This window comes from Spermophilus citellus (genome assembly GCF_964194105.1).
Source record: "Spermophilus citellus genome assembly, chromosome: 2".
In the NCBI taxonomy this organism is placed as follows: Eukaryota; Metazoa; Chordata; class Mammalia; order Rodentia; family Sciuridae; genus Spermophilus; species Spermophilus citellus.
In genome coordinates this window covers 21940217-21967851 of record NC_138183.1, presented here as the reverse complement: position 1 = coordinate 21967851, position 27635 = coordinate 21940217, and the positions used below count along the sequence as shown (strand labels likewise).

General features: G+C 39.9%; 1 protein-coding gene across 1 annotated transcript in view; it reads right to left on the bottom strand.

Annotated features, from left to right (window-relative positions):
• The window catches only part of SUSD1 (sushi domain containing 1), a 119120-nt gene that overhangs the window by 72447 nt on the left and 19038 nt on the right, over positions 1 to 27635 (bottom strand). The window contains exons 4-6 of the mRNA XM_081279303.1: positions 22405 to 22557; positions 21103 to 21282; positions 3702 to 3881 (exon numbers count right to left, since the gene is read on the bottom strand). Coding sequence (XP_081135429.1) covers positions 3702 to 3881; positions 21103 to 21282; positions 22405 to 22557 — 513 coding nt within the window. The remainder of the gene's footprint in view (positions 1 to 3701; positions 3882 to 21102; positions 21283 to 22404; positions 22558 to 27635) is intronic.

Below are 27635 nucleotides of genomic sequence, written 5' to 3'. Positions count from 1 at the left end.
TTCTAATTATTAACTCAGGCTCTAAACAAAAAAACCAAATGACCTGTGCAGAATAGAAGTCAGGGACAGCCTTATCAAGAATGAATCAGCCTCTTTGATCCTGAGGTAAACCGACTCACTGACATCAAGCTGGGGTTTTTCCAGACACTAACGTGGTTGCCTAATTCCCAGCTGTCTGGAGTTTCCAGTCCAAACTGGCCAAGAAAAAAGTCCCACCACCTCGTTAGAGTTCGCACTCCATTAAAAACACATTACGGATCTGTGCGGCTAATCCTAAGAAACAAGGGCTCCAAAAATCTTTTTCAGGTGATTTTTAAAAATCCATATAAAATGAAGATAAATTATTCCACTCGGTTTGGAACTCGACACTCAAGTATAGGAGAGAGACAAGTATGGGAAGGTGGGAGTGGGGAGCCAAAAGTGAACACTGAGGAAGGCAAACACAAAATGCACAGAGGGAGGCGGGATGGGCGGGAAGCAGGGTAAAGACATGGGTGAAAGGCAGGGGAAAGAAGAAAGAAGGGGCCGCTAGGCAAGAGCCATGATAATCAGCATCTCACACTACATTTCTAGAAGCCTCTCCTACCTACCCACCCAGAGATCATCTACACTGCACCATGAATTAATCAGCATGTAAATCATTCCCTTTATCTGCGGAAATTGAATTTAGCTGCCAATCCAGTCTGAAGGCACAGAGGCCTCGTCACAGGAAGCTCTCAGCTCGCAGGGAGAAAGCCTTTCTTTCCCCTTAGATCAGAGCTAGCACGGGCCCACAGAAACAGCTGCAGCTGGAGCCACAGGCTTTGTGAAAGGTGGCAGGCAGGTTGAGGATGGTAATTATAATTAGCAGTTACATAACATGTTTGTTCTTCAAAGTGCTCTACAAGGATGAGCTAATTAATAGCTTACTATGCCCCATGCAGATCCACTGTTTTTTCATGTAGTGACTCATTCTTGGGCCTCACTGAATTCTGAATGGCAGAGGCAGAGAAGCTGGGGCCATGAAGCAATGGCTGATGGTCCAAAAGCTATACCCAGCTCTCTTATCCAGTGACTCCACGAGACGCTCTGGGTGCTAGGAATGCTGTCAGGAGGCAGCTGCCTTGTTTCCTCCAAATAACACTCAGAGGTGCTGCTAGAGATTCAACGAAAGGTTGGCGTGACCATCAGTCTAGTCCAGCACCAGTTCTTCTCCATTTTCTCAAAGAGTTAGACTGAGACCCTGGAATCCCTGATGTTCATTACAGGTTTGCCCTTGCTTCTCTGGTGAGTCAATGAGACCTGTCTCAAAGGTGGAGCTCTGTCTCAGGATTCTCATCCTTTTTGTTTCTAAGATTTCAGTATCCTTTTGCATTGATGACGGAGATGACTGAATGTAGAAATGTCAAGGCAGAATTGAACATAGAAATTTCACACAGGTCCCAAGAAGCAAAGCTGCATTTTGCAGCTATTCCAAGGATGCTCTACCCAAGAACTCCAGAGGTCTTTGAATTTCTGTGCAAAATATTATATGTATACATGCATTTTGTTTGCGGGGGTGGGGGGGGTCTGTTTCCCCTATTGCCCCGTAAATTCCTAGAGGGTAGTACCTCCCAAAGAACCACATACATAACGCATACTAAAGATGTCTATTGAGTGAAGGGATGGATTACATCAAATTCCTATCCCCGAAATTAGGAACAATCACTCTATGGACAAATAATCACCTGAAGTCTACAAGTTTTACTTGCTCTGGCTAGACTTTCCCATGGAAATTTTTGGCAAGACTCTCTATCACAATTCCGCTGCTAATCAATCCAGAGACCCAAACCAAAGCCATCTTGAGATTTCACTCCTTAGAGACCTGTCTTCAGAACTAACCAAGTTGCAATGCAGAAATATATTCCAAGAGCCATTGAAGACTATGTGACAACTTTCTGTCACACTCCCTGACCAACCATCACAAATGGTAAGAATAACTGCCTTTACCCACTTTATCTCTTGGGGACTGAGGGTAAATTGAAGAATGTAGTGGTACACACTTCTGATTCATGAGAAGATCTTCACATGAAGCTCATAATTCAGAAAAAGACTAGCATGTGCATGGTGCTTTAAATTTTTCAAAATGCCCCCATAGATTATCTCATTGGATTCCCTCTCAGCACTCTTTGAAAAAGGAAAGGCACACTTTTTTAATGTTGTCTCTTTTATAGATGAGGAAACTGGGGCTCTTAATTGTTGAGAGCCATCGTGGGTTGTGTGTGCACTGTTGCACATGGCAGCCTAAGGAATAGGAGAATCTGGTGTCTGGGAACTTCCAGTGGACATTTCCTCTACCCAGACACATTGTAGCCCTATTCAAGCTCTGCCAAAGGTCCCACACAGCACCAGCGATGGGGTGACCTGCTGTAGCCACACAGCCCCTCTGAGATGGGTATGACCTACAGAGATGCCAATCAACCTGCTGACTGAAAGAAGTCACAAAGCAAGACTCCGCCCCTATAACATTATCCCTGCCGTTGGTGTACCTCCTTAAATAAGCCACAGAAGCCATTTTCTAATTGCCTAGCTCCAGCTCCTGTGTGGACTGGACCTATCAGGGGCTCCAGCTTTTTGAAACTATCTTTCTGATTTTGTCTCTTGTTCTTCACTAATTTATTTTAGACTTTAATTTCTTAGGAGGCTTATCCCTCCAAGCAAGCAAGAATTCCCTGGTGAGGTGCTAGCCACCCCGTGATACAGAATGCCTTGCCTAGTGACACACACCTAATAGATGGCAATGCTAGAATTTGAAAAGAAGTCCCAAAACTCCTTTTTGCCAGCAATTCCACTTCTGGACATGTATCCAAAATAACTGAAAGCAAGATCTAAAAGATATATTTGTACACCCATGTCCATAGCAGCATTGTTCACAATAGCCAAAAAGTAGAAGCAACCCAAGCGTTCATTGACAGATGAATAAATAAAATGTCTATGCATACATACAATGGAATATTATTCTGCCTTTAAAAGGAAAGAAATTCTGATGTGTGGCTATACAACATAGATGTACCTTGAAAATATCATGTTAAGTGAAATAAATCAGTCTGAAATAGAAAATGCCATAAGACACCTAAAGTAATCAAATCCATGAGACAGATAGTGGGATGGCAGGGTGCCAAGGGAGGCCTGGGGAACTGTAATGAGCATAAAGTTTCAGTTTTGAAAGATAAATTAAAAATGCTGGCAATGGGTGTTCAATAATGTGAATATACATGACACTACTGAACTATACACTTAAATATAGTTAAGATGGTAATTTTGTATCTTTACCACAATTAATAAAAGAAAAAAATTTTAAGCCTGATTTTCCCATCATGTCATCTCTTCTCTGAAAAGCTACCATGCCAACATACGCTAAGTTGGGAGTATGTCCCTCTGAGAAAATGGCTCATGGTGTAAAACTTCTTAGCCCACAAAGCCAAGGAGACAGGAATCATAGTGGATTTAAGGTATTTCCAAAGAGATGCATACGATCTTCTATCCAATTTATCTTCCCAATCCACCTTCTAAATCTTCAGGATTTAGCTGACAAATCTAAAGCCAGGCAGCCACCCGGGTAAATGGCAGAACCAGGCACAGTAGGGAGTGAGGCTGTAATCAGGCCTCACATTTTACATTCCCTGTTCCCCCTGGCTGTTCTGTTCCCAGATAACAGGAGTCCAGCAGAATGGAATCTCTACCTGTACAGGTGAAAGTGATTTCTCTCCAAGTGCCTTTCGATGTGCAAACAGAAGTGATCTTTCCTGCAGGGCTCTCAAAGCCCTCTTGACAGACATAGTGAGCTACACCACCCAGGCTGGACCTGGGATTCTCCACCAAGATGGCATTCCGCACTTCCGGAGGGCTGCCACAGTCGATCTCTGCAAAGGGAAGCAAAACGTCACTAGTGATGAGCCCCAACTTCTAATCCTAAATCAGCATTTTGGAAATGCACATTTAATAATCATAAAGGTCACACACCTGGGAAAAGAAAATCCTAACTTTATCAAATAATACAAATGTAGGTTTATAAAATACAGTTGTCAAGAAATACAGCAAATAGGTATGTCTGAAATTTCCAAAACATGCACACCTAGAGAATGGTCAAATTATAAGATTATTTACTTATAAAGAATTCCTCAGTCTATGAAATAATACATCGTAGGGTTCTTTAAATATTAAATTGTCTAGAACCTTTTACTATGTGTCTTTAGGTAATTAACTTCTGAGTAGATGATAATGCAATTGTAGCAACTCTTGCCAACTGAATATTAAATGAAATATGTAAGAAATTTCTGAACTTTTTAAGGCAAAGTAATGGAGAAAGCATTTATCTTCTAAACATTCAATTCATATGAACCTTTCAGAGAAAAAAAAATATTAGCAAAGAGGGAGATAGAATTATAAAATTGACATAAAATTTCTTTTCTACAACTCTATCTACTAATAGTCAAGAGACTATTTACAGAGAACTATCTGAAGAAGGAAGATTATGATATTACCATTTTAGACCCAACCAAACTATACTTCACACAAGAGCATAATAAAATCATTTTCTGACATTTTAGAATTTTTAAAAATCCAAATGTGTGTCATTCTTTTTTATAATGTCAAAAATAACTATAGTCCAGTCAGGCTTGGTGGCACATGCCTGTAATCCCAGTGCCTAGGGAGGCCAAGGCATGAGGATCCCAAGTTCAAAGTCAGCCTCAGCAACTTAATGAGGCCTAAGCAACTTAGCAAGACCCTATCTCTAAATAAAATACCAAATAGGACTGGGGATATGGCTCAGTGGTTAAGACTGCTGGGTTCAATTTTTGGTAACAACAACAACAAAAAAAAAATCCTCTAGTCCAACAAGAAAATGAATTGAAACAAATAACCTAAGAGGGTCTAGGGTTGTGGCTCAGTGGTAAAGCGCTCGCCTAGCACGTGCGAGACGCTGGGTTCAACTCAGCACCACATAAAAAAAAATAAAATAAAGGTATTGTGACCAATTACAACTAAAAAAATATTTTTAAAAAAAATAACCTAAGAAAGGGGGAGAAGGCAGACAGGTCTTAGAAGAAATACTAATGAACTATGAAATCAGCAAGATGTACGAATAAGTTTCCAGAATCATTTAAATTGGAATCATAGAGCTTGATGTAACTATCAGTAAAGTATTTTAGAACTAAAGGCCAAGCAATGTAAAAAATAACAACTTGGAAATAAACTTCCAAACTATCTCAATAAAACCTGAGCAATGAGATGTATGGAAGGAGAAAAGCATGCTAATTTTCTCATGTTGTGCAATTGTAGGGAGCTAGTGGATACAATGCTACTCAAGAAAGAATATAAATATAATGTAAAAGGCAGTAATGATTCCAAATGTAACCAATAGTCCCTGTTAGGCCTGAAAACAGAAGGGGAAAAAACTTATGGTGATCATTCTGATTTTTTGTTTTCTCCTCAATTTATAGAAAGAGCCAAGAAAACAAAGCACTCCTGACTTCCAGGCTTTTAAAACAGAAGCATTCCAAATAGAGAAAGTGATAAAATATGTTCCTGCCTCTCCATCAACCATGCTTGGCCTTAGGAACAGGTGGATTCAGAATTAGTGATTTTAGTAGAATTGCTCTCCTCTGTCTCATTATGGATGCTTGTTTGGTCTGTTCCAGAACCTCAGTTATTTCCCTAAAGGGATTTTCCCAGATCAAGGTCTCATCTGTTGGCACTGTCGTGATCCCCCAAAAAAAGAAAGAAAGAAAAAAAAATCCTCAATAAAACAGCCCAACTCACTTGACCAGTCTTTTGGCTGAGATTAAAAGAAAAGGAGGCTAGTTTCCAGTCGATAGAAACTGAAGTCATGAGCAGTTACGGGACCAGGATGGGGCAGTCATTTCATAAATCTCCAGTTCTGTCTACTCTCGCAGGGCTTTGTTCTCTTTTCACACATATTTACCAGACACAGGACCCCCTGCTTTCTTCATGTTTTCCCACATCAAACTTTGTACATATTTACTACTAGCCCCAAACATTCCAAGACATGAGTTTATTTGTGTGTACATAAGCAACAAACCAAGCAGGTGGTTAATAATTTATAAGACTGCCCAGTCATTGTTGACATCCAAAACATCTTCTAGTTTAAGCCAGGGTTCAGTTACTGCAGGAAGCAGAGTGGACATTATGAAGAATGCCATAGTATAGGTTTATGTAGGTGTGCGTACCCTGAAGCTGGAATCCTAAAGAGCTCAGTGGAGAGACTGTGAAGGTATCCCAGCAACAGGTAGTTGCATTAGGGAAGAACGATAGAGCCTAAAAGAATGAGAGTGTGAAAGCCAAACAGCCTAGCTTCCATCTTGGACGTGTCCAAAAATAATGGAAGGTACAATGACTTTAGTTGTGACTACAAGAATTTTTTTATATAGTAGCAAAAATATTTTTCTTTTAAAAATCATCAGATTAGTAAAAAATCATTGACTTGATCTCCAGGAACTAAGCTGAAAAGCTAAAGGAGATGGCCCTGTAGGGCCCTGAACTTGTGACTCTGAATTCCCATCTCAGAGTTAGTCAGGTTGAACAGTCCCATAGCAAGAGATGTTTAGAGAGAATCCCAGCCCACCCTGGATTAAACACACAGTTCTAAACAACAGCTGTACACCTAGGAACTTAGGATAAGTACTTGAATTGAAATTCTACCCTACCCCTACTCAGAACTCTTCTGATTCAGTAGAACTGAGTTAAAGTCTTGGCATCCACATTTCTACAAACTTCCAATCTGAATTAAATACTAGTAGGAATGACTACCAATTATCATTATGTGTATTCCAAAGAACCCCAAGTATACATCATTACTATTCATGTATAACCCTTCATAGTAAGGACTGTTTTCCCCTTAACTTTTACAGGCGAAGATGGCTCAAATGGTCTAATGACACCCAAAGTCACATAAGCAGTTATGGGTGCCCAATAGTGGAATCAAGAGCTGCTTCATCTCTGAAATCCTACGGTATCTGCCCTCCCACCTCAGTTCATTTCCCTCCACCTGGACTCACACTCTTTCTCTTCCCCATGCACTCCTTCTCCCGTAGACCTGGCAAAACCCTTCTCAATGCCTAACATCCTCCATGACTAACAGAGTCATGGCTTAAAGTCCTTGACCTTTTGTGGTCCATGTTAATTTGTTCACTTACTCACGTACTTATCAAGAAACTAGTACGTGCCAGTCACTATCCCAGTGAACAAAATGGACAAGATCACTGCCCTCATGGAACTTAGGGAAAGAGTCAAGAGACAAAAGAGTAAATCAGGAAGATAATTTCAGATTGTGGTAAAAGTTACATAGGAAGATAAAGTGAGAGGATAGGAAAGACTTTTCAAATAGAGTGACTGGAAATGCTTTGATCTCTTTGAAGGGGTAGCATCTGAGTTAAGATCTGAAGGATGAGAATGATCCAGTCATGTTTAGGACCAGAGAACATTTCAATCCAGTGAAGTATCCAATCCAAAGACCCTGAGAGAAAAAGAGTGACAGAGACAGAGACAGAGATAGAGACAGTTCTTGCTCTGTTCTGAAAAGGGCAAAGTGACTGGAACCCAGTGAGAGAGAGAGGAGCATGAGATGAAGGTGGAGAGAAAAGCTGAGCCAAACAGCCCTGTCAGTTTGGGGGGAAAAGCCTGGCTGGATCTTATTTTTAAAATCAACAGAATTCTCTGGGAGAGTTTTGAGCAAAGGAATGAAATAATCTGACTTAGGTTCTTGAAAGAACACTTGGACTAGCAGGTATAGAAAGTATGGGGAAAGAACAGGAGTAAAAGGAGAGAGATACTGGAATGTAGCTCAGTGGTACAGCACTTTCCTAACATGTGTGAGGTCCTGGGTTCAATCCCTAGTATTAAAGGAAAAAATAAAATAAGATAAAAGAAAAGAGAGAGAGAGATCAGTCAGGGTCCATAGCAATAGTCAAACAGAGATGATGATGTCCACACAGACTTCCAAGATGTGATGGAGATGGAAAGAAAATAATAGATTTGAGATGTATTCCAGAAGCAGAACTGGTGAACTGGATGTGAAGGTAAGGGAGGGGGTGGAATCAAGAATAAGTGTATTACCTATGTTGGGGAGTGATACTGGCCAAAGTATACTGTTATGTTGTGTGCATGTATGAATATGTAACAATAAATCCCATCATTACAACGGTGATGCACCAACAAAAAAAAATGTGGAAAAAAAGAATAAGTGTCATCTGTACTTGAAGATACAATAAGTAAATAGCCTTTTATTTATTTACACAAATAATATCTATGCTCTTCATTTGGCCTTTGTTTCCTACCTTGAGGATTTAGTGTTTTATGAATATTATGTCTTCCCAAATATATGGACAGTTCAACTTTGCTTATAATTCTTGTACTCCACAATGCCTACTTAAAACAACATTTTACATAGTAAAAATTCAGTGCACAGTTATTTGTTGATAGCTTGCTATGAATTTATCATTATTCAAGTTGCAATAAGACTTTATCATTATTCAAGTTGCAATAAGTGCGACTTTGATATGATAACAGCCCCTTAGGAAAGGAAACAGATATCACTAAATTGCAAGTATAAATAACAAGACAGACATTACTTCTGTGTCTGTTATCCAGCATAGGTAACTCACACCTACCAACACCAAGTAGCTGAGAAGGAGACCCACAAAAACTTAGCATCAGCCTTGTACCAGGGAATTCTAGGAAACCTGCTCAAGCCTCAGTGATTTTAAAAACAATAGCACTTACTGAAATCCTATTACACACAAAGAAGCCTGCTACATATATACTATCTTGTTTTATTTCCCAGAGAAAATATGGGATATAGGGTTTTTTTTTTCCTCAAGTAGTTTACAGATTTGAAGACAGAGGCCCTAAGGAGCTTATGACACATTCAAAAGTCATAACACTAGTAAAAGAGTTAATATTCAAACTGTGGTTTGTGGGACCCTGAAATCCAGGTCCATTCAATCTGGGCAGCCTCACAATGAAAGGGTCTGTTCTATGCCCCAAGTAGGGCTGAACTTTAGGTTAGCTAACACCTCTAGAGCAAAGGTAGCAGGCAGGAACATTAGATCTAGTCTAGAAGGGTTCCATGACAACTCCCCCTACCCACTCTTGTCTCTGAGAACTTTCCCAAGAGCAGGAGAGCTTCTGGAATTAGTCTCCCCCTGTAGTTGTGTGACCCCATAAAATCTTTCTGGCACTGAGATTTAAAACCATGATATGAGGGTCCGGCCTGGAACACGGCCCTATCACAGACACTCTAGCCACTACCACTTCTACACAGACCAATTGGAAAGTAGCTGATTCCTATTAGGAAACATAAGTCAATCCAACAGAGGCCACAGTAGTTAATAAAAAATATAATTCTACGTGAAACTCCCCCATGTTACAAGGAAATGAAATTATAAATAAAACAGTTTATATGCAAAGCAAAGAAAAAATAAGCAGCACAAATTTGCATGGCATATGCATAGAGGTGTTCATTAAAGCTACATGTTTCTCTGGCTAATTATATTATTAAGTAACAGGGTTTGAATCTGCATCAGGAATATAGTCAACTAATTATAAGCATGGCTGGGAATTTTTCCTTACTCTCCCATTATCTATGATTTTATTCAAAGAATCAACTTCAAAATAGGTCTCCCTGGGGGGAACATGGGTTGTCAAAATTTCGAGGACCAAATGTAACACATAATGTTTATCTCCTATCTTGAAGATAAAAAAGAGTATCCACTCTGCTAGATTTAATACGCTACCCAAGAAAATATTCCTTCTGGAATATTTTCATTTCATCTATACTCTGATAGATGAAAGGTTTAGGCAATTTATGGCATCTAATCAACAACTGACTGTGTCACAAATGTCACTACACTGGCTGCTGTTTATTAGGAACATCGGCACAATAACATCGACAATAACATTTCTGATGACAGAAATAACGCAGCAATAGGAGGCTTCATCTAAGACTTTTAGAGATCAATAAATAACAAGCTAAGAAAGAAAACTGACCAATAACGCCTATAAATTGGGGTAGACATTTGGCCAACTGCCAGGGGAATGAATAATAAAGCTATTCCACTTCTTGATGTCAATCCGTCCTCAAATCTTCCCAGAAAAATTAAAAAAAAAAATCACAAGATGTAAAGTTCTTCAGAAGAACAGAAAAAAGAGCAAAAACTGAACAAAATCACATGAAAGTCAAGTTTTCATCTTTACCCAACAATAGGAATAAGTGTCTATCATGCCTCAGAATCAAATCCAAAGTCTACCTGTCATCAGGAAACCAGCGGAATGTAGGTATTTGTAAAGGGCCAAGTTGTTGAGTCAGATTAACACCAGAATCAACACTCACTCAGACTCCAAATCAGGTAATCCAATACCATACCTGTACTTTCCTCATTGCTTCATTTGTGAAAGCATCCTCACTAAATGGGCTGTGCCTGTATCCTATATTATTAAAATGCCACCAGCAATCATGTGAGTGACTGAAGACATCCCTCTTGTGATATTCCCTGTAAGATGACCCAAAAATTGGGCTGGCAGACTCTGATAACCAAGGGTCAAATGTTTTCTCTCATATGTGGAAGCTAGAGAAAAATAAGGGAAAGAAAGAGGTGGAGCTGGATATCATAAATGGGGAAGATCAGTGGAGTAGAAGAAGAAGATCAAGAGAGAGGGAGAAAGAGCAGAAAATGGTAGAAAATATGGAAAGATGGAATGAATTTAACAAAATCACATTATATGCATATATAAATATACCCCAGGGAATTTTACCTTTAGTACATGTAGAAAGTACCAATCAAAAATAAATAAGTGGGAGGCTGGGGTTGTGGCTCAGTGGTAGAGCGCTTGCCTAGCATGTGTGAGGCCCTGGGTTCCATCCTCAGCACCACATAAAAATAAATAAAATAAGCGAATTGTGTCCACCTACTAAAAATAAATATTTTTTTAAAATTTTTTTAAATAAATAAGTGGGGCTGGGGATGTGGTTCAGTGGTAGAGCACTTGCCTACTGTGTGTGAGGCACTGGATTCGATTCTCAGCATCACATAAAAATAAATAAATAAAATAAAAGTATTGTGTCCATCTATAACTAAAAAAAAATTTAATTAAATAAATAAATAAGTAAATCAGTGAAAGGAAAATCAGTAGAATACAGGGAAGAAAATAGGAGGAGGAAGGAGAGAAGGGAAAAAGCAGGAGGAGCAGGGATTGAAATCAAATTCCACGCATGTATGATTTTGTCAAAAGAACCTAACTACTCTGAATAACTATAATGCCATAATTTTAAAAAAAGAAATGGGCTGAAAACTGTAAAAAAGTGTCATATATCTTATAGCACGTTCTGAATTTGGCTACACATAATTAGACCCTCATTCCAGAGTAATTTGGGACTAAATTTGTATATGTCATATACAAGTAATATATGTGTATAAGTTTGTATATTTCATATATATATATAATTAATGTTGGAGGTTGGACTGTAACTTCTCAATATGTGGCAAGTTGAATTTTGTAACCACCAAAGGAAAAAGGGTTATAGTATGCTATGAAGTTCATTGTCTACAGCAGCTTATTAGCTGCTCCCAGCTAATGAGCTCATTAGGACCAAAAAGTCCACTTGTACTCAAGGCAGTAGAAGGATAAAAAAAATTATTTTTGATGTATTTTATAAACCAAAATCTTACTTAAGTTTTATCCTTGACTAACAATGCATTGTCTTCAAATCGGACTCGCAGAGAGAGCTCATTTGGAGGAAAATTTCCCTTTCACATCACAACACTGTCAATAAATAATGTCTAGTGAGGAAACAGCTAGAACCTGAACATTTCAGAACCTGCAGAGGAGTGGGGTAAAGGCGAAAGCATGAGGAAGGGCGAGGGGTTACCAGGGTGTTCCCTACAAGAATCTGTTGAGGTGATCACAGCTTTTGAGCTTTGAGCTGCATATGAATGTTTCTTTTTTCAAACAAGAACATTGGAACCATTCATTTTAATGTTCTAGTTGCACATGGAATATCTGAACTTAAATGTATAAGGTAAAGTGAAAGCTGAAGAATTTTAGACCCTCCCACTTTATGACAGGACCTTTTGAACAGATCTTAAATTTTTATTAAAAACACATCTGCCACTCCCCACTTGTTTATCATAGCAACACTGATCCAGCAGCTACTCTGAATTGGGCCCAGTGCCCAGGGCTTTACATTTATTCTCTCATTAAAGCTTCATAAGAACCAAAGGATGAAACACGTTTTATTCCTTCCAGAAGGAAAGAAGTTGAGAGAGTTTTAGAGGCAGTTACACAACTAGCAAGTGGCTCAGCCAAAACTCACACAGGTTTTCCTGACTCTAAAGCTCTTGTTTCCCATTCTGGTGGTCTTACAACCAATGGCCTCAGTCACTGTGCCCCATCCAGTGAATCCAAACACAGAGACACATTTTGATGACATCTACTTAGCAAAAGGGTAACCCAAGAGATTTGTCGCATGCAGCGAGTAAGTCAATACAGTTTTATAAACTATACTGTGAATAAGTCAATATGGTTTAAAACTGGTTTTTAAAGCAAGCAAATCAATATAATTTATTAAAGTGTTTTAAAAGATCAGTATATAATGAGGTACCAGAATACGTAATTTCAAATGAACAAAACCTCCCATCACCTGAAACAAAGGTGTTAAAAACAAGATGGGCTTGCTGCCACTCCATCCTCTGTCACCCACGGTGGACACCATGAATCAACCACAGCATTCTTCTATGCTAAGTTCAGATGTGGTCTCAGAATCCTTTCCAGGGCCAGGAATAGTGACACACACCATAGTCCCAGCCTCTAGGGAGGCTGAGGCAGGAAGATCATTTGAGCCCAGGAGTTTGAGATCAGCCTGGGAGATAGAGTGTCCCCTTCTCAAAAAAAAAAAAAAAAAAAAAAAAAGAATCCTTTCTACATCAGTACTAAAAATTCAGAGATTCAGAGGCAGCGTGCAATGACACCTGCCACCCCTTTACCTGAATGCATTTTCCAACTTATGTGCAAATTTTTTCAGACCCTTCTGAACTTTGCAAAGATGAGATCTGGTTCCATTAAGAAAGATGAAGAGTTGACTGAGTAACATCAACACCCTTCAGGTGTTGCATAAAGGAATCTTTGTCCGAGCATCTCTCTTTCTAGGGCCCTCCAACTTCTTCATCATGGCCTTCCATCTCCAGGGCTCACTGGCTACTTTTACATGGAATCTGCACTTGGGAAAAGTGCTTTGGGTTCTCATCTTGGTACACAGCTAGTGGCCTAAGGTAAACTCCTCTGTGAAATGGGAAATAAATCCAACCTATTAACCACATTCATCTTCAGATGCTGGCCACCTCTACAGAACCAGACTCTGCTATCAGTGGATATTAGCCATCCTGTCCCATCCTTGTTGACCAACTGAAGGGAGAAGCTCTGCCTCTGTAATCAGCCCACAGTGCTGGGTCTCTGGGGGCCACATGCACACGCGGGGGAAGCCAGGAGTCAGCGCTGAGGCCTCTCTGCTCCGGCTTGCTCAAAGCAGAGATGCCATGCCAAGTGCGAGAAGCAAGCATGAAGGTCCAGAAGACAAAGGAAGAACACAGAATCAGGAAAGGACATGGAGTTTGAGGATAAAACAAAACAGGAGGCCAGGGTCTCCACAAGGCCTGGCCAATCCCACAATGCCTGCCATGGTCTGTGGCACCTTTTGAGGGGGATCCAGGCCTCCATAGGCCACACACTGGCCAGGTGCTAGAGAGTCCCTGTGGAAGAAGCCCACCTGGTTGCTGAGCTCCCAGATTTATAGTCTAGCAGGGGAGACTGACAAAAGCCATGAGAATCATAAATAATATAGGAACATATTGGTATGAAGACAATAATGTCAGAGGTGACCTTTAAGCTGAAACTTGAAAGACAAGATGGTGCTGGCTTATAGGAAGGTTCCATCAACTGATGAACGGATAAACAATATGTGTATATAAAGACAAGGGAATATTATTCAGATTTGAAGAGATAAAGTTCTGATACACACTGCAACGTGGCTGAACCTTAGAAATATAATGCTAAGTGAAAGAAGACATTAAACGACAAATATTGTACCACACAATATGAAGAACCTAGAATAGGCAAATTCTTAGATTCAGAAAACAGAAGAGAGGTTACAAGGGGCTTCAGGGATAGAGAAGTGGAAAGCTATTACTGTTTACTGGGTACAGCGTTTCTTTTCTTTTTTTAAAATACATTTGTTTGTTTTTATGTGGTGCTGAGGATTGAACCCTGAGCCTCACATGTGCTAGGTGAGCAGTCTACCACTGAGCTACAGCCCCCACCCCTGGGTACAGGGTTTCTGTTTGGGATGATGAAGGATGGTGTTTGTGTTCACACAACATTGTGTGTGAAATTAATACCACGAAGTTGTGTACTTAACAAGTGTTGAAATGGTAAATTTTATAGTATATATTTTTTAACACGATTTTTTTAAAAATTTAAAGCAGGGAGATGAGTATTTCAAAAAGAGAGACAAGTTTGACATGTGGCTGGGGGAGAATAACGGGGGATTTGACCTAGACAGAAGCCAAAGGGCCAAATCTTTCCGTCTTACAAGGCAACATTTAGCAATTTGGGCTTAGCTCTCAATATATGGCCATTTTAATGCTTCAGTGGAGTTTTAAGTACATTTCAAGACGTTCATTCTTGCTGCTGTGTGAAGAGCAGGCTGGAGTGCGAGCAGAAAAGTGGATTTTTTTTTTTAAGACAGGGCCTTGCTAAGTTGCCCAGGCTGGCCTCAAAATCGCCATCCTTCTGCTTCAGTCACCCAAGTTGCTGGGCTTACAGGTGCATACCACCATGCCCCATCATAAATGGATTCTTAAAGGGACTGTTTAGTATCAGAACACTGACAATAAAAATTACCAGCCCAAAAGGATTGTCAGGCACTGTAAGGGAAGCGAGCATATATAAAGACAGATGTTCCCAGAACCAACACCACAACCAGTCCTCACTAGACTCTTCTATGTGGGCAAACTCCTCCATGCTCAACAGAAAGAGTACAGATGTCTGTTCCACGTAACCACCTACTTCCCCACCTGACCTCTCTTGGTCATTCACACATCTTCCCACAGAATACTGGGATCCCACCCCATCTAATAGATAATGCTATACCTGTCTTTGTCCCCTCTCAGACTCTAGATTTACTTTTTTTTTAATGTTTTTATCAGTACATTATAGTTATACCCAAAGGTAGAGTTCATGTGGACGTCATTTGACATGCACAGAATATAATTTGCTCCATTTCAGTCCCCAGTGCTACTTTCTTTACCTCCCTCTCTTCCCTCCCCCTACTCTACTGATCTTCCTTCTGTGTATTTATGGTTTTTTAATTGGTGCTCTATAGATGTGCATAAAGGTGAAATTCACTGTGGAATATTCATCTGTGTTCATAGCTTAATTTGGTCAATACCCTTCTGCAATTCCTCCTTTTCCTTTCCCTCCTCCCTCCCCTTCGGTCCCTTTCCTCTACTCCACCAATCTCCTTCTATTTCTGGGATCCACTCCCCTGACCCCACACCCCATTTTTCCCCTTATTTTACTCTAGCTTCTGCATATAAGAGGAAACATTTGACCCTTGACTTTCTGACGGACTCTACACTTTCTTAGCCCAGTTTCTACCATATAGAGCATTAGATCTGAACTCTGGATTTGCTGTTGATAATAATAATAAGAGAGACAGATGAGGATGGTGGGAACACGAGGCTAAGAAAATAATCCTACAAAATGGGCCCACTGTGCATACTTTCTTTTCTAAGAGGCAATTTACCTGCAGCCCTGCCCAGCCTAAGTAGACAGGATATGTCACATTCCTCAGCAAACTACGGATCTGCAAGAGAAATGCAGGCCCCAAAATAATGTTGATGAGAGGAACCCAAGTTACCCTGAAGGGGGAGACTTTTGCGACCAGATCCTGAAACTCTAGGAGATAAGGAGAGTTCCTCCTAACCATAAAATCTGTAAGAACATATGGTGAAGAATTCAATTAGAGCCTGTCAGCAGGGGCCAAAGTGACCTAGAGTTGCCATGGCAGTGGGTACTTGAAAATCTGATGACATCTTACTGTCAGTCAAGAGATAGACCTGGGCAGGACTCTCTGGAAACTTGTCTGGGATCCCCAATAAAAATGGAATGCAGGACAGGCATATTGTCCCTCTCTTTTCTGAGAGGACCTACTCTCTCCCTTGAGAGTGTCCCCTTTCCCAGTGACTATCTCTTCAATAAACTCCTTCCTGTTATTCTGAGCAACATGTCTGAAATCTTTCTGACTTGATCACAAGAATTGAGGTGTGAAGGCGGGAGGGTCTTCACACTGCCTCAGTTTCTCAGAAGGCCTCAGCTCTGTAACAATAACAGTTAAAGTGATTCCCTCCCCTTGCTCCTGGCTTGGTTGAAATTCAAAAATGTAAGTTCTTTTAAACTGCCACTGTCAACTAGCATATTTTCTGAACATTTTTTAGAAAATAATAACAATAGGAAAATAGGAAATGAAAGCTAGAAATTCCACCTTTCCTGGAGAGTTAATGGAAATGTCTGACTGGCATTTCAATACATTCCTACCCAAACAGGAAGTGGGCCCTTGTGGTCCTACTGGAAGTTTCCAAGATTCTCTTCCAGCTGCATCTCTGAGGCCTGGTAGGATGGGGCCCCATGTTCCAGGCACCCCTACCAAGGCAGCAGAGCCTTCAGGGACAGAGTGATCTGGGAGAAGGCAGACATGATGGTCCACCAACTGTGCCTTCTCTCATGGGAAAGCCGGTCATCAGACACAAAAGCTGTGCTCTGTGTCACAGCTGTCCCTTTCACAAGCCTGCTGCTCCTCAGCAGCAACCGAGTTCACAGTTTGTAAGTGTGTTTTGTGAAATTCCCAATTCCTGTGGCTTCATAACACGGAGCTAAAAATACAGTGTCAACTGGCACACGGCCCAGATTCTGGAGCCCCAAAGAAGGCTGAAGCGTAAATTAGAAGGGGTGTGTGTGTGCTCCAAGAGGAGCAGACAAGAGGCAGTGAGAAGCCCAGGCCATGTGGTGACGGGGGAGGTGGAGGAGGAGGAGGGTGTCAGCACGCAAGGGAACAGGTAATAGAGGAGGGAAACAGAAGCATGATTTTAAAATATCCATTCCTGGGGGAATGGAGCAAGCACTGGCCTCTAAATTAACTCTGCATTCTCCATCCAAATTACTACTAATTTTCAAAGTAATAAGTTATTTTACAAGGATTTTCCTATATAAGTTATTAGAGGGCTCTTTGATGTGTATTATAGTCTATTTTATTTATTTTAATTGACTCATAATAATTGTACATATATATGAAGTGCAGTGTGATAAAACTGAAAGATGTATATAATGTGTAAAGGCCACATCAGAGTAACTAGTATTTCCATCCTAAGCATTTATCCCCTCTTTGTGTTGGAAGTTCTTCTTTTCTAGTTCATTATAAAATATATAAACAATTGTTGTCAACTACAGTCATCCTCTTGTGCATAGAGAACTTATTTTTCCTACCTAACTATATTTTGGTACCTGTTATCTTACCTCCATTTCCTTTCCCTCCTATCCTTCCAAGCTCTAGTGACCACTATTTTAATTTCCAGTCCTATGACATCAACTTTTTTTAGATTCCACATACAAGTGAGATCATACAGTATTTGTCTTTCTGTGTCTGGCTTATTTCACTCAATATAATGTCTTCCAGTTGGTTCCATGTTACTACAAATGACAGGATTTCGTTCTTTTTCATCACAGAATAATACTCCATTGTGTATATATATTACATTTTCTTTACCCATTCATCTGTTGATGGATACCTGGATTGATTCCATATCTTTGCTATTGTGGATGGTGCTGCAATAAACAGAGGTATGCAGGTATCTCTTTTGTGTGCTGACTTCATTTTCTTTGCATATGTACCCATTAGTAGGAAAACTAGATAATATGACAGTGCCATTTTTAGTTTTTGAGGAACCTCCTTATGGTTTTTCATAATGACTACACTAATTTTAGTCCCATCAAAAGTTCCCCATCTTCCTCATACTCACTCAAATTTTTTTGTTTTGTTTTTGTCTTTCTGATAATAGCTAGTCTAACTGGGGTAAAATGAGACATCACTGTGGTTTTGATTTGTACTTCCCTGATAACTAATGATGTTAGGCATTATTTCATATATTTATTGACTACCTGTATATTATCCTTTGAGAAAGGTCTATTCAGATCATTTGACCATTTTTTATTCAATTTTTTTTGTTTTTTGTTCCTTATATATTCTAAATATTAATCCCTTGTTAAATGAATAGTTTGCAAATATTTTTCCCATTCTGTAGATTCTCTTTACCCTGTTCATTGTCCCCTTTGTTGTTATAGCACATTTAATCTAAGGTCTTCGGTTTGATCTGAATCATTGAAAGCTCTTAAAATTAAAATGTACCTTTAAAATTCCTTAACCTTGAAGATGATAATTAACTATAGAATATGTTTAAGAACCTGAATTGCAACTCAGAATATCCAAAGGGCTAACTTGCCATGCACATGACTGTTTCTTAGCTATGCAATGAATTCAATGAAAATTGGTTTTCTTTTCTCCAAAATGGAAACTGTTTTATTACTTTGTCTAGTATATAAAAATTCTTTCAATACAGAAACTACATTTAAAAATAAAAAAAAAATATCTAGAATCTCCCAGTGAAAATATTACCAGTGAGCTGGGGTTGTGGCTCAGTGGTAGAGCACTCACCTAGCATGTGTAAGGCCCTGGGTTTGTCCTCAGCACCATATAAAAATAAATAAATAAGGATATTGAGTCCAACTATAACTAAAAAATAAATGTTAAAAAGAAAAGAAAATATCACCAGTACCATTTGATGAATAGTTCTCTAAATCTTTTTCTAAGCATATCTGTATATAGAAATTTTTTCAAAACTAAAATCATACTATTAATAGAGTATAACTCAAACTATTAATTTTATGTGTTAATAATATTTTCTAACATAACTTTTATTGGCTATATTCCATGTTATGGATATGCTATCATTTATTTAACCAATCTCCAATCAATAGGCACTTGGAATTATTTCCAATATTTTAACTACTATAAGTAGGTACAAACAGATACAACTACAGAATATTAGAACTATGAGTGCTTATACTTCTCTCTATAAATATATCTGAAATTCGGAGTAAATAGATGATTTCCTATATAAACTACCAACAATGATCCCAAAGGAAAAAAAAATCAAGAAAATTAAACGTACCAGTAAGTATAGGAAGTTTAAGGTTTGGTTTTGTTTTGGTTTGGTTTTGTTTGTTTATTGTGGTTTTGATTTGTACTTCCCTGATAACTAATGATCAACCAGTGATTGAGCCCAGGGGCACTTAACCACTAAGCTATATCCCCAGTTCTTTTTTTTTTTTTTTTTTCCCCAGACAGGGTCTTGCTAAGCCACTTAGGGCCTTGATAAGTTGCTGAAGCTCGCTTTGAAATTGCAAACCTCCTGACTCAGCCTTCTGAGCCACTGGGATTACAGGCTTGTGACACCGTGCCGGACAAGTATAGGAAGTTTTGAAACTACTCCAAGAGCTACCTCTTCTGAAACAGGATGTCCAGATTGTTTCCCAAGTGAAATTTCCCAAATCTTTAAAAATTCCATTTTAGAATTCCAGAGAACAGAAAAAGAAACAGTTTCATGTTCTTTTTTTTTTTTTTTTTTTTTTTTAATTCTCAGTACCAATTGATACCAAATACAACAAAAATGGCAGAGGAAAAGAAAACAGACCAATCACACTTGTGAATAGGAGTGGAAGAATCTAAGTACAATTTAGCAAATAAAACCCAGATTAAAGGAATAACACACCTAAAACCAAGGATAATTTATAATAGCAATTAGCACTATCATTACCAGGAAGGTGACTACTATAACCCACCATATTACTGGTTTTTTTTTTTAGGCCTTTATATTATTTATTTATATGCAGAGCTAAGAATCAAACCCAGTGCCTCACACATGCTAGGCAAGCACTGAGCCACAACCCCAGCCCTCACATTACTGTTTAATAGGAGAAAATAAATATATAATCACCTTCAGTAACTCATTTTTTAAAAAAAATATATTTTAGTTGCCAATGGAACTTTATTTTATTTTTTAATATGTGTGGAGCTGAGAATCGAACCCAGGGCCTCACACATGCTAGGCAAGTGCTCTACCACTGGATGACCACCCCAGCCCAAAGTAACTCATTTCTAACTAAAAAAAAAAAAAAAAAAATCCTAGTAAAATGAGAATGAATGAAAGTTTCCCTGAGATTATACACAGCCCCAAACTACTAAAATAGTAGTAGATAGTGACAGAAAGAGAAAGCAAAATAACAACAACAAAGCCACCATCATAAAAACAGAATCAGTGTGACAGAGTGATTGAAAACCCAACCTGTGACACTAGGATCTCTGGGTACAAATTTCATCTCTACCACTAATTATCCAGCTTTAAACAAATTACTTAGCCTCTCCATTACATTATTCATTTTCAGAGGACTCTTTTCATCTGTAAATTGTGATAAAAGTATCTTCTCACAGGGATTCTGTAAGGATTAAACGAGCTGAAAACAGTAATGGGCTCAAGGTTCTAAGTAGATACACACAGTATCAAAAAGCCAAGATCACAAATGGTGAAACACCCCCAACAATTTCCATGGAAGTCAGGAACGAGAAGAGAACAAAGTCAACATTACTATTTAAGTTTTCGTCCTAAAAACATTAGCCAAGTGACCCATCAAGAGAAAAATATATCTCAAAAAAAAAAGAGAGAGAGAAAGAGAAAAGAAACATAACCTTCACAAATACAGAAAGCTAGAAGATAGAATTATTATCTGCACTTGACAAGACACTATTCCTAAAGTACCAAGAGAACCAACTGAAAACTTGCTAGTAACAAACAGGGACATACTGGACTTACTTTATTTACTAGCCCAAAGTAGAATTGAGGGAGAAATATGAAACAATCTCAAAATGATATAACTGAAATCCTGGACCTTTTGAAAACTCACCTTGGCAATATAATTTTGGGGACTCCCACGTGCCCAGGGCTGTGCAGTTTGAAACTGTATGTTCTGGAACACTGAAAAATCCTTCTTTGCAACCATAACGGACCTGGCTGCCCAGCCTAGAGGTATAATTTCCTATGATGTAGCCATGTGGGACATCAGGAGGGGTGCCACAGTCTATTTCTGAAAACAAATTCATTACCAAGTGAATGTAAAGTTTTAAAATTCACAATCTCGCTCCACATTTACCCCATTCCTCACACACATACCCCAATCCCTGTTTTAGATACACTGATTTGACTTTTTTTTTTTTTTTTTTTGGTACTGGGGATTAAACACAGGGCTACTTAACCACTGAGCCACATCCCCAGTCATTTTTATTTTTTTATTTTGAGACTAAGTTGCTTAGGTCCTCACTAGGTTGCTGAGGCTGGCTTTGAACTTTCGATCTTCCTGCCTCGGCCTCCTGAGTCGCTGGGATCAGGGGCCTATGCCACTGTGCTCAGCTTTTTCCATATGAGTTCTGGCCATATTTCTAATGATTATCTTTATTCAATCTTCTGACCTTCTCTAGGTAATAGCATCTATACATGCACAAAGATGAAATAATCTAGAGATCAGTCCTCATTAATTTCTACTAAAAAAAACACCTAGTCTGGGGCTGGGGATGTGGCTCAAGCGGTAGAGCGCTCGCCTGGCATGCGTGCGGCCCGGGTTCGATCCTCAGCACCACATACAAACAAAGATGTTGTGTCCGCTGAAAACTGAAAAATAAATATTAAAAATTAAAAAAAAAAACACCTAGTCTAGGGCCAGGGTTGTGGCTCAGCAGTAGAGCGCTTACCTAGCACATGTGAGGCACTGGGTTTGATCCTCAGCACCACATAAAAATAAATAAAGGCATTGTGTCCATCTACAACTTAAAAAAAAAATTGAACACCTAATCCCATGAAGTAAAAACTGAATTGCAAAATACCTTAAAATATATGTACCTTTATAATTTTCAACATCACTTTTGAGATGCTAGGTCTTTACCAGATTGGCTATACCTACCCTCTAACGTCACAACTGATGTCAAATATCTGTTAACTACTAAAATACCTCATTTGCTAGTTTTAACTTTTTTAACACGGCCCCTTCTATGGTGATCAGATCACTATCTGCTTTAATTCATAGGTTGTACAAAAGTACAAAGGAACAGATCATCTCCACCCACAGCCAGAACACAGACCTAGGAACATCAGCATGTGTGAGTCACACCACAGATCTCACCTCGAGGGCCTGCACTCGTTGGCAGACACCCACCTGTGCATGCCGTGGCATCCCTGGCCGGGTGGAAAGGCTCAGGTCCATTCTTCGGCAAGTATCCATCCTTACAGTAGCATTTGAAGCTCCCGGGAGTGTTGACACACCGTGCTCCATGCCGGCACACGCCGGAAACTTCACACTCATTTATGTCTTCAGACCCACACCAGATACAGGAAAAAGAAAAACAGAAAGAAAAAAAAGAGGGTGGGGGGGACATTGTAACAGCTGTTTTCTCACTTTTTCCATCTGTCCTTACAAATGGACATGTGTTTGCAATTGTATGATGAACTTTCTGTTACTCCTTAAGAGTTCTTCTCATATAGTCTTCACATAATAAAGCACTGAAAACATGTGAAGTGTTCAATAAATACTGTCAGTGTGTTTTGGAAATTAATAGAAACCAATGACCATCCCCAGTTCCCTAACACCCAATAAAAAGAACACGTTCAATTGCTATAAATAAAGATAGTCCTAACCTCATACTAACATGGAGCTCCAAATCTAAAACGATTTGCACAAGAGTGAAAAATGCGAGCAACTGACAAACAGCGTCTCAGTTCCTGAGTACAGGATGACGTGGCAGGTAGAAGTGGGTAATTAAGAAGGGGCTCACTAATTTTCCCCGGAGTAGAGGCCTTAAAATAAGCTTCAAGAAAAACAAGATATGCTCCTTGGAGTCTTCTCCATTTGACTGAAGATTGCTGTTTTGGATTGGATGTGAGGTGTCCCCCAAAAGCTCACGTGTGGGGCAATGCAAGGAGGTTCAGAGAAGAAATGATTGGGTTATTTGACCCTTAACCCATTCAATGAATTAATCACCCTATTGGATTAGTTGAGTGGTAACTGAAGGTAGGTGGGGTAGCCAGAGGAAGTGGTTTACTGGGGATGTGGCTGTGGGGTATATATTTGCATCCGGTGAGTAGAGTCTCTCTCTGCTTCCTGATCATGATGTGAGCTGCTTCCCTCTGCCACACTCTTCCACCGTGATGTTCAGCCTCACCTCAAGCCCTGAGGAATGGAGCCAGACTTCTATGGACTGAGACCTCTGAAACTGTGAGCCCCCAAATAAACACTTCTTCCACTAAAATTGTTCTTGTCAGGTCTTTCAGCAGTGGAAAAGCTGTCTAAAACAATTGCCAAAGACAGCAGATACAAGGGTAAACATTGTATAGCATTTCAGAGGCTGGAGAAGAAACCTCTGTGGAGTAAGCAGAGTGTTTTTCCCCAGAACAGCTTAAAAACTTGAAGAATTCCACTGAGTGTGGTGGCACACACCTGTAATCCCAGCAAGTGTGGAGGCTGAGGCAGGAGGATTTCAAGTTTGAGGCCAGCCTTAGCAACTTAGTGAAATAATGTCTCAAAGTATAATTAATAATAATAATAATAATAATAATAATAAAGGCCTGAGGATATCTCAATGCTCAAGTGTCCCTGGGTTTAACCCCCAGTACCAAAAAAGAGAGAGAGAGAAGAAGAAGAAGAAAAGAAAGGAAGGAAGGAAGAAAAAAAAAAGTTCCCTGATTGAAATGACAATCTTCCTAGGACACCTACAAGAACCACAGGAATGAGTGGTGGGCAGTGGACAGGAAACATCATGAATAAAGAAAGTCTGGTTGCACCTAGGCTCTGGGATTTCAAAGACCTGTAACTTCAGAAGGACTGATATTAAATGGCCAATATTCTATTCTGCCAGGCAAGATCTTTTTTTTTATCCCCCCCCGCAAAATTACTAACACCATAATTTCATAAAGAAAGGACAGATTGGGGCTGGCGTCCTGGCTCAGCAGTAGAGCGCTCACCTAGCACATGTGGGGCTCTAGGTTTGATCCTCAGCACCACATAAAAATGAATAAATAAAATAAAGGTATTGTGTCCAACTACAACTAAAAAAAATTTTTTTTTAAATAAAGAGAGGACAGATTAGCACCTCAAAACAGAGAAGAAAACTACTTCAGAATCCTTATAAATTTGTTTAATGTAATCTTGTAAAAATTCACTCTAGTCTCTCTCTCTTTGGTCTTGGTCCAGTCACACCTGTCAGTCACACTGATCCCTGTTTGGGAGCCAGCAGTTCACTCAGTTGCTGAAGGAGCCCACGCAAGCTACCTATTCTGATGAACCTATCTGTTCCTTCACTGGAGCAAACTTTGGGAAAATCTGTGGAAGATGGTCTCTAAAGACAGCTACCAACAATTCCTCCCCTTGCATGCTATATCTCAAGAATCTGATTCAATTTCAAAAAAAAAAAAAAAAAAAAAAAACAGTGGAATCAGTTCCCCCTTTTGTTAGGTTGGTCTCGAGACTTGCTTTGCCCAACAGAACAGAGCAGAAGTAACAGTAGACTGTCAGACCCAGCTTATAAGAAGCGTGGCGGTGGGGGCTAGGGCTGTAGCTCGGTGGTAGAGCACTTGCCTGGCATGTGTGAGGCACTGGGTTCCATCCTTAGCCCTACATAAAAATAAACAAAACAAAGAAGAAGCATGGCAGCCTCCCCTTTCCTTCGCTTGGAATTTGGTGGCCATTCTATAAGGAAGTCCAAGCTATTGTGCTTGGGAGAAAGGCCACTCAAAGGGGGCCCCCAAAATGAGACACCATGTGAAGATAGAGGCCATGCGAAAGATAACTGAAGTGCCCTGGCCTCTAGTCAGCATGGAGGCCCTATACATGTGGGCAAGGCCTGCTATTACGTGCTATTACCTGCAGCTCATCCCAGCCACTGGCTAAATGTACCACAGCAGATGAAGCAGAATCACCCTGCCAGTCTGTGGGATGGGACAGCACAGGTGCCGGTGGGCTATGCAGCAATAAATAACCAAGACCCCTTGACATGTAAAGAGTCAGCAAAGTCCAAATAAGTGAGATTAAGAAAATAACACATCAATTTTAAAAGGGGACCTCTGAGAAGACAATTAATCTTAGAAACTAAGAAAAATATGAATGCTAAAAATAAAAACTCGGTGGAGGCATTGAATATAGGTTACTTGCCGATGGAAAAAAAAAATTGCAAATCCCAACTTGAGGAATTCTCCAAAAATAGATAGTAAAAAATTTTGTGAGACAGAAATAACAGAACAAACGCCAAATGTTATGGAGACAGATCCAAAATATTCAATATCCACTTAAGAGGAATTACCAAAGAGAAGGGAGTGAATATACAAAAACTAGTCTCAAAGGGGAAAAAACAAAAACAAAACTTCAGCTTATGCTTCAAATCCGAATAGACTTTTAAGGCAACAGGCGTGTCATTCTCCTGAGGATGATATAAGGCATTAGCTGAAAAATAAAACTTGAGCGTGGCCAGCAGGCTACGGGCTGACCACACCTGCTGCCTCCCTTTGGGGCTCTCACCCCTATCTCCAGGATTGGGATCCCTTGGGACCACCCCTAATTTTTCCATACCCCAAGTGCAGGATTCCTACCCTCCTCTTTTCCCCATAAGGTAGAAAAGACAAAGGTGTGGCAGCTAGGGAAGGTAGTCTTTGATAGAAATATACGAACCACTTCAACACCTCACTCTAACACGCAGGCCACATATTGCCTGATCCAGTTCACAGGAAGTCTCCAGAACATGCAAATCTATAGAGACAGTTAGTGAAGCTGTGATTGTCTAGGTCAGCAGGAAGTGGGAAGCAGAGAGACAATGGGCATGGGGTTTCATTTGGGGGAGACAAAAATCTAAAATAGGTGGTAATGGTTGTGTAATTCTGTGAATATATTAACCACCACTGAATTGTTCACTTTCACTTTAAATGGGTATATTTTAGGGCATGCAAATTATATCTCAATGAAGCTGTTACTTAAAATGAAGGGGCTGTGGTGTAGCCCAGTGCTAGAACACTTGCCTGGCACATGTGAGGCCCCAGGTACAATCCCCATCATTGCAAAAATAAATTTTAAAAAAAATTAGAGCCCATTCCAAACCTCACAGAATAAGAGAAGATTATACCTTCTGAGAAAAAGGAATGGTAACCTATGAAGAGGAGACCCATTCTGACCTAGGACTTCTTGTCTGAAACACTAAATGCTACATGGCAGTGGAGTAGTATTTATAGTTCTAAGGAAAGGGGAACGAAACATCATGCTCTATTTAAGAAAAGAAGTGACATTTTAGAACATGAATGATCTCGAGAATTATACCACTGACATTTCTTTTCTGAAAATAATTCTGAGAAAATACTCCAGCCGGTGAAACATCCGAATAAATAAGGTCAAGTAAGGGGAGGGGCTGCTTAGAGATGCAGGGGTCATGAAAAAGCTGAATATCTTCTTCAACAAATATATTCATCATTTGTTTAGGAAAATGGGTTTTGTAGATGGTTTGAGGAAAAATCTGAGTCCTTACACCAAGGGAGTCTTAGAAAAGAACCCTGTGAACATATTTCACCATATTCAAGAGATACTTGGAAAGGAACCCAGAAAATTGATATCCTGGAGCTTGAGCAAGTAAAAGAAGGCAAGAGTCAGATGTGGGAGACGTTAACCTGGAGCCGGCACTCAGGCATTTCCTGCTCACTCCAAAGAGGAGCAGTGGTGTCTTGTTCTGGACCTCTGGTACTTAGGGGATGGAATTTTGCTTTAACCTCCTTTGATCCAGAATCTTTGGCCTCTCTTTCCTTCCTAGAAGCTGGAGCAGTATCATGGCCCATGTCTAAAGCAGAGTCAGCAAGACTTTAGGGAGACGTCAAGGAGCCACACAGCTCTGAACAGGAGAAAGCAACACACTCCAGGGAATGTACTTGCCCTTGGATTTATATTTCCTTGCTTCCTCCTTCTTCCAGAGAAATAGAACACAACTCTTTAAGAATAAAATCCAAAAAGCCAGGTGCAAAAGTACACTCCTGTAATCCCAGAGACTTGGGAGGCTGAGGCAGGAGGATCGCAAGGCTTGACAACTTAGCAAGGCCCTAAGCAATTTAGCGAGACCCTACTTCAACAAATAAAAAGGGCTGGGGATATGGCTCAATGACAAAGCAACTCTGAGTTCAACCTCTAGTAGCAAGAAGAAGAAGAAGAAAAAGATAAGAGGAAGGGGGAGGAGAATAAGAGGGGAGGGGTGGAGAAGATCCAGCTAAACAAAGGAGTGGGAGGGAAGTTCCATTTGGAGAAATCACTGGGAGAAACCTCAAGACAGCTACAAGTTAACTGGGCAATTCCCCAAAGAGAGCAAGCAGAGTCTCAGCGGCCCGCATGTTTGTGTCTGAGGCCACATCAGGCTGCTCCAGAACCCA